At 30.0% G+C, this 8,626-nt stretch overlaps 1 protein-coding gene across 1 annotated transcript; it reads left to right on the forward strand.

Moving 5' to 3' along the window:
* The first annotated feature begins 6,997 nt into the window (after positions 1 to 6,997).
* On the forward strand, positions 6,998 to 8,254 carry LOC101248685 (transcription factor bHLH51). Its single transcript, XM_004240875.5, has 2 exons — positions 6,998 to 7,372; positions 7,730 to 8,254. The coding sequence occupies exons 1-2, from the start codon at positions 7,130 to 7,132 to the stop codon at positions 8,162 to 8,164; spliced, it is 678 nt and encodes a 225-aa protein (XP_004240923.1). The 5' UTR covers positions 6,998 to 7,129; the 3' UTR covers positions 8,165 to 8,254.
* Positions 8,255 to 8,626: the final 372 nt, after the last annotated feature.

Below are 8,626 nucleotides of genomic sequence, written 5' to 3' on the forward strand. Positions count from 1 at the left end.
CTTGCTCCACCTGGGTTCGAACCTAAGTGGAAGCAATGAATTAAATTTATTTTAATTTAAGCTGGTAAATTAATGTAACTAATTAATATTTGTTATTTATTAGCTGATTCAAAATAAAAGGAAAATCAGATTTTCTTTATCTATTGTGTCATGCCCCAACTAAATCTACCAAAACTAAAACTAAAGACTAAAAGAAAAAAGATAATCATGTCAATCATCTTCGAAGAATGAGGACTCACTGCTGATGTTGTTGAGCTTGAGATTGGGAATCGATCTATGCATGATCTGGAGCTGAGGACCTAAACCTACATCACGAGAAGATGTAGCAGAGAGTATATGTTAGTACTTGAAAGATACTAAGCATGCAGGATAGAGTAAAGTTGAACAATATACATAACTGATACAAAACATATAATTGATCAATGATATGAGAAAATCATGATACTATACTTGAGAATAATGAATATGAACTAACTGAATGCAATGACCAAGTTTATAGCATACTAAACTGAAATCTGAATGTAACTCATATAATGGTCAATGTAATAGAATCTGACTATGGGAGCTATTAATAACCGGCATAAAACTACATGAGCTAAATATGGAGTCCGATGTATACGTCTCATCCAGAGGACCCAATATACCGTACTAAAGGTATATACACATGACTGGAGTGATCACTAAAATGTTATACCCTTAAAGGGGACTTATAAACCTACAGAGCACATAGTTTTAGGAGAACCCTAGTACACTTATTCAAGGCCTACTCCTAATTAGAACATATATATGAAATATTATGACTGAAATACTGAAGTACTAGATAGATCAATTATTGACTTTCAAACTTTGAGAAGGCAACAATTACAACTGATAATGTGACATTCGTAAATTGAAGCATGTGTATCTAAAATAAATGACCTACCATGTGTAATTCATGAATTAAAAAAACTACATAGCTAGGGTTCTGAATTTTTGCAAGAATTTACGCAACACAATACTGAAATCATGACAATTTGATCAGAAACGTTACAGTAACTAATTCATAATAATCTGCTGAAATTCTAAAAACCATAGGTCTAGATAATATGAAGGGAGTTAAGAATCTTACTAAATTCTATGGATTTAATGAATCAAATAAACCCACTAGTAAAATCCCACATACATGGTGACTAAATTCATGGAGAAATATTTTAATTTGGGGGTTGGAATTGATGAAACCTCGTTGCATTCTTCAACTAGGACTTCTTGACTTTCTCCTCTATTTTGCGTTAAGATTGATGAATTTTTGGTGAATAAATTTTTAGGCTAGATTCTAATTAACCTAGTAGTTTAGAGGTCCAAAGCATAGGGAAAAGATCAAACAACTCTTGACTTAAAAGTCTGATGCAGCTGACCACAGGCTGACTGACGGTCCGTGGACTAACCCATAGTTTGTCCTATCAGTTGTTGATTGACTTCAAAGAGGACCTATCGAGGGGTATGATCCAATTCCACGACCACGGGTCGTGGTATGACCTACGATTTGTGGGTTCGGTTGTTGGTCGACACTTAGACGTTTCTTCCTGAGCTGATTCTAGGAAGGAATTCACAGGCATTGCCACGACCCGTTGTTAGTACGACGACCCATGAAGGGTCCCGTTGTCTGACGTCTGGGCTAGGTAGTCACTGCTTGGAGACCAAAAGTGTCAGTATGGTCTGTGAGGTGGTCTCCACCTTGTGAAGGGTCCCGTGGTCCACCTCTACTGAGAAGGGGCTAAGTTCACGAGCAGGTTAACAAACCATGGACCCTACCATGGTTCACTAGTTCAAGTGATTTTCCAAGTCTAGGTTTCAAGATGTTACAATATCTCTCCCCTTTGGTAACATTCTTCCTTAAATAAAGTCTAAACTAGCTAGACAGGGAGGGAAAAAGTTGTAAACCCTACCACTAATTACTATAACAGATTTTTGACTGAACTAAGTTCCAAAAAAATGCAAATACGCTAAAAATGCAAGTACAAATTGAAGAAACATGAACTCTACGAATTGCAGTGGTGCTATCACGATGAATTAAATAGGAGGAATTGGTTTTTCAAATAAGAAATTTGAAATAATAAATTCCTTAAACAACTTGCTTCCTCACTAGCTGAAGCTAGAGCAATTACTTCAGCCTCCATGGTAGAGTTAGCAATTATAGTTTGATTTTTCGATCTCCAACAAACAACACCACCACCTAGAGTAAAGACATAACCAATTGTAGAACAGGAATCACCTGATAAAATGTTCTAATCTGCATCACAAAAGCCTTCAAGTACAGCATGATATTTATAATAGAACAAATCACAATTTTTTGTTCCAATTAAATATCTCATAACTCTTCTTACAGCATGCCATTGTTCATTATCTGGCTTGCTTGTAAACCTGTCAAGTACTCCTACTGCATATGCAATATCAGACCTAGTGCAATCAGTCACATATCTTAAACTTCCGATTATACTAGCATATTTCTTTTGATTTATTGCATCATTTTCTCTTTCAACAGGAAGAAGTGAACACTTGAATCAAACGGAGTAGCAACATGTTTGCAATCATGAAAGTTATATTTTTTCAAAATTTTCTCAACATAATGTGACTGGTGAAGGAAAATTCCCTCTCATGTTCTTGTTATTTTTATTCCAAGAATAAAATTTGCCTCATCAAGATCTTTCATATCAAAATGGCTTCTAAGAATATTTTTAGCTTCATCAATCACATTCATGTTAGAGCCAAAGATCAACAAATCATCAACATATAGGCAAATAATCACATGTGAATTATTTCAAGACTTATTATATATGCACTTATCACATCATTTGTTTTAAAACCATTTTCAATCAGGCAAGAATCAAACTTTTCATGTCATTGCTTTGGTGACTGTTTCAAGTCATATAGGGATTTAGTAAGTTTATATACTCTGTTTTCTTACCCTGCTTCAACAAAGCACTCGAGTTGATCCATATAAACTTATTCATTTAGGTCTCCATAAAGCAGTTTTTACATCCATTTGATGAATTTGCAAATTAAAAATTGCAGTCATAACAACTAAAAGTCTAATGGATGTAATTCTTGTTACTGGAGAAAAAGTATCAAAAAATTCTAGGTCTTCTAGTTGTTTTAAAACTTTTGCAACTAGCCTAACCTTGTATTTATTAATAGATACATCCGGTTTCAACTTTTTCCTTAAGACCCATTTATAGCCAATAGTTTTACAACCCGGTGGTAAATTAACTAGTTTCCAAATTTTATTAGAAATTAGTGATTCCATTTCATCATTTACAGCCTCTTTCCAAAAAATAGAATCATGTGAAGATAATGTTTCTTTCAAAGTTAGAGGGTCATTTTCAACATTAAACACATAAAAATCTGGATTAAAATCTTTTTCTACTCTACCTCTTTTACTTCTTCTTAACTCAAAATCATTAACTACTTTATTTTTCAAAATAGAAGTAGAAGAACTAGATAGTGACAAAATATTTTGTTCCTTTTTTTTTACCCCCATTATTATTAGTATCAAAAGGAAATTTATTTTCATGAAAATAGCATCATCTGATTCCATTATTTTCAAATTAAAAAATCTATAGGTTGTACTATTTGAAGCATAACCAAGAAAAGCACAAGTAGTAACTTTCTTACCCAACTTTGTAATCTTGGGATCCATTAGCCTCAAAGAGGCTAGACAACCTCAATTCTTAGATATCCCAAACTTGGCTTGTAACCTTTTCACAATTCAAAAGGGGTCAGTTTAGACTTTTTATGAGACACACGATTCAACACATAACAAGCAGTTAAGATAGCTTCACCCTAAAAATTTAAAGGTGCATGTGACTCAATAAGCATGGCATTAGTCAATTCAACCAAAGTTCTATTTTTTCTTTCTTGTACTCCATTAGATGAAGGAGAGTAAGAAGGAGTAGTTTCATGAATTATTTCCAATGATCTAACAAAATAATTAAACTCATTTTGTTCATATTCACGGCCTCTATCACTTCTAATTCTTTTTATTTTTTTCCAAACTGATTTTCAACCTCATGGAGATAAATTTTGAAATTTTCAAAAGCATCACTTTTATTTTTAATCAAGTAAACATATGTAACTTAGAAAAATCATCAATGAAAGTGATAAAATATATATTACCTTCACTAGTTAGAATTCTACCAAGTTCACAAATATCAATATGAACTAATTCTAACAAATCCGTTTTTCTTTCAACTTGAAAATGAGGCCTTTTAGTGATCTTAGCTTTACTACAAGCCTTACACTTTTCAAAATTCTTTTTAACCATTGGGATTAATCTTAAACTACTCATGATTCCAACATAACGATCATTAATATGACACAAACGAGCATGCCAAAAATTGGTAGAAGAAAACATATTTATTTAAAATGATTAAATTCTTAGATAATGCGTAATTTATTTTTTGAAGGATCCTATATATATGTGTCTTATCAAAAATTTTATAGTATCATATATTTTTTAGAATTCTACAAAAATCAAACAATAAGAAAATAAAAAAAGTTAAAGTGATGAAAAATTGACTTAATTAATTTGACTTGATTTTAACATTTGAAAAATCAAATTAATTAAATTAATTTTCATTTAATTAAAAAATAATCCAAACTAAATTACGAGCAAAACAATGCTACTACAAATATGAAGTTTCGTTGCAAAATACTGAATTTCTATCGACGACATTCCAATTCCAAGAATTAAAAAATGATTTTAGTATATTCAAAGTGATTTTATTTTTAAAGATAATATGGGTACAAAAAATAAATAAATTTATCCAATCACCCTTTATTTTTCAGCAAAATTACAAAAAAAAATTAAAGTTAACTATTTGTGTCAAAAAGATGCCCTACCAAATATGTTTTCCGTAAAAACAAATATAGTTGCACTTGAAAGTAAGTAGCAATACATCAAATTATAGAAGGTGAAAACTACAAGGACCACACAATTTTATCAGATTTGATTGAAGTGGTGGTAGATTTATAGTCATGTCAACATTTTATTTAAATTTGACGTTACAAGAAGAAGAGTAATTGTGACCCTACTCCATCATTTAGGGGCAGACTAAATAATTGGAAGGACTACTAGTTCTCTCAATTCCGAGAATTGCTATCGATTATTATTATTCTTATATTATATAAATTTTTAATTTAATATATTATAAATTATATAAAATTATTAATTAAGTCTTTAATGTTCACAATTATTTTCTAATATAATATCTTTATTTTACAATTTTTGTAAATGAGTTTCCATAAAATATATTTTTATTTAAGATATAAATTAGTTTTATTATAATTTATAACTGTATAATACATAACAATCATAAAATGAAAAGTATGCGTGTAAATGAGTAATTAAATAAATAAAAAAACATCTAAGTTTATTATTGATAAGTATACTACTCTCATTTCGAATTTTTATTTTTTTTTCTAGCTTAAAATTTTGTCATTTTAAATATTTAAATTAAAAATATAATTATTTTTCACTATGAAGAATGTACAATATTTTCTTTCATCGATGATTTCTTTTTTAGTTGAATTACTTATTAATATGTATAATATATACTACTTGCTTGCAGTTTATGTAATTTAAAAAGAGGTACAATATAAATTTATATTTCATGAGGTTTTATAAGAGATTTTGAATTATATAGGTTTTGATTATGAAAAAATATATATATTTATTTTATGAAATAAGAAAATATAAATAAAATAATAATAACAATATAATATAATATTAAAAAACAAGAAAAAAGATTTTTTTTGTTTGGTGAAAAATAAAGTTATCAATTTCAGTTGATCATCTCTAAATATGAAAATTCACTCTATTTGCTCGTAAAAATAGAGAACTAAGTTGGAAATAGACTTTATTAACGAATCAAAATAATTTATCACAAAATATATGAACAAGGAAAAAAAAGGTATATTTTATGGATAGTGTCATTCCCCACTATAAAATACAACTCTTTTCTTATATCTATCGTAAAAAAAGGGGGGGGGGGGGGGGAGGGGTTAACTTATGAGGACAAGCTTGACTTGTGTTTATTTTATTTTTTTTCATTTCAATTCCTCAATCATCATTTTATTTGGATTACTTTATTTGAATAATTAACTGTTGAATAATGACATTGTAGAGTATATTTTATACTCCTTTCATTCTATTTTATTTGATGTTTAAAATAATATTTTTAAAATTTATGGTCTAAATTATTTTTAAATATTTATGTGATTAAAATAATAATAATATAAAAATAATAACAATAATAATTTAAAATTAAATTATTTCTAGTTATGATAAGATAAAATTCTTTTTTAGACGAACTAATAAAAGTGTTGCATATAAAACAGCCTATAATAGGTACTATAGTTATAGTTTAAGAAAAATTGTAATTTGTAGCTACAGTTTTTCCACTTCTTGTTATTCATCTTATCTGTATAATCACTTGATTTATATAAATCCAGAGTTGAGTAATTCGGTTTCTAATTGTACAAATCTATAATATTGTGTATTCTTACCCTAGCTATTTGTATACAATTTGTAAAAAATGGTAATTAACTATCCTATTTGTCAAGCAAAATATACAAATGTAGTTATGAAAAAATCCTAAATATAGAAATACAGAATTTGAATATACTTACCCTATAAGTATATTCGCAAGTGAAATATATAAAATAAAGTTGCCATTGCAAACAAAATATAGGTATAGAGCGCAATTATCAAAACTATAGTTATAGAAGCTTATTATGTCTATTTTATTTGGTATTTTAGAAGTTTTCTCTTATTTAAACCAGTAGCAAATTTGAAGGCTGATGAAGTGCATGACTTTATATGGCAAAACAAGGGTAAAAAATTATATAGGGCAAACCTAAAATTGTAGTGTAAATGGTGCCTTGAAATTTAAATGCACTCTGCCCATCTAAGTGTCTGTGGGTGAAAGATTGAAATGACATGATGATAAGTGATGAGGCCAAATATGATTTTTCATTTGACCAAATAAAGGTAACTCCAACTAGATATCACACACATCACCATCAGTACTTGAAAGTTAGCTAGTGGCATACACAGTGTCATCCAACCTTCTTTAAATCAAAACACTAAGATATGCTAAGATCCATACAATTAAGAGAGATGATGGATGATTCCTCTTGCTCTAAATACACTCATGAAACTCTTTCATCATGGTGTCATAATTTACAAGAACTTCCATTGATTCCTACTAATTCTTGTTGTTGGTCTCAACAGTTTTCTGCTTCTAGGAGCCATAGTGAAGCTGAGAAAAGGCGCAGAGACAGAATTAATGCTCAGCTTTCTACTCTTAGAAAACTCATTCCCACTTCTGAAAAGGTAAATCTTTTAAAATTGAAACAAAAGCGTTTATTAGCCGCAATAAATATACTCATTACTAAAGAGTGTTGAATTCTTTGATGATATTAATTAATTGTCGTTCAATCTAATATTGCTAAAAAAGTGTTACTTGCCAATAAAAATTGATAATTTGTGATAAACAGTTGAATTGAGAAAATTTTAGTGCAATAATAAGGGGCCTCTCCATCTGCATATATTTTACCTACTTTGGTATGTTGTTGGCAAGGGGATTCAGGTCACAAGTTCGAATCCATATGACTTTCAAGTATTTAATTGAATTTCGTTAACATAAATTTCTTATATTTGTCAGTTTTTCATACATAATTTGAGTTGCAGATGGATAAGGCAGGTCTACTAAGAAGTGTTGTTGAGCATGTTAAAGATCTGGAAGGAAAAGCAAAAGAAATGAGCAATGTATTGAACACTCCAAGTGACATTGATGAAGTAGTAATTGAGGAAGAAGATGAAAGTTCCAACAACAACAACATAGTTGTGAAGGTTTCTTTTTCGTGTGATGATCGGCCTGAATTGTTCTCAGAACTAAACAGGGGTCTCAAGAACCTGAAACTAACAACAATGGAGGCTAAAATAACTAGTTTGGGTGGCAGAATTAAATGCATTTTATCCCTTCAATCCATTAATGTTGTTTGCACTACTCATTCTATCAAACACTCTCTTAGGCTGTTGCTTGCTAGGATTGCTACTTCCCCTTCTACTTCCAATTTTCGAATCAAAAGCAAGAGGCAGAGGTTCTTCTTGCTTGCTACCTGATTACTCTCACGCCTAAATTAAATTCAATTTCTTAAACCTTTATAACAATATATAATATATAATACAAACCCAAAATCCTATTTCACATCACCTTTCTTGTAAATTTCTGTCCAGTTTTGCTTAATAGTCATATTCATCTAGTATATGTATCAATTTTATTAGTGCATCTTTGAGATTTATTTTTATTTTAGCTACTAACAATTTAGTTTTTATAAAATATATATATAGATAAACAGATAGATACAAGGGGTGATGAGATTCAGCAAGAGGGGTAAGCTAAGTCCTAGGTACATTGGTCCCTTCGAAAGTCTTGAATGTGTGGGACCGGTAGTGTATAGGTTGGTTTTACCTTCAAATTTGTCAAAGTGTTTTCCGGTATTCCATGTATCCATGTTGAAGAGGTATCATGGTAATGTGGATTACATCATTAAGTGGGACTCAATTGTGTTAGACAAGGACCTC

Source organism: Solanum lycopersicum, chromosome 6 (genome assembly GCF_036512215.1).
Source record: "Solanum lycopersicum chromosome 6, SLM_r2.1".
NCBI lineage: Eukaryota > Viridiplantae > Streptophyta > Magnoliopsida > Solanales > Solanaceae > Solanum > Solanum lycopersicum.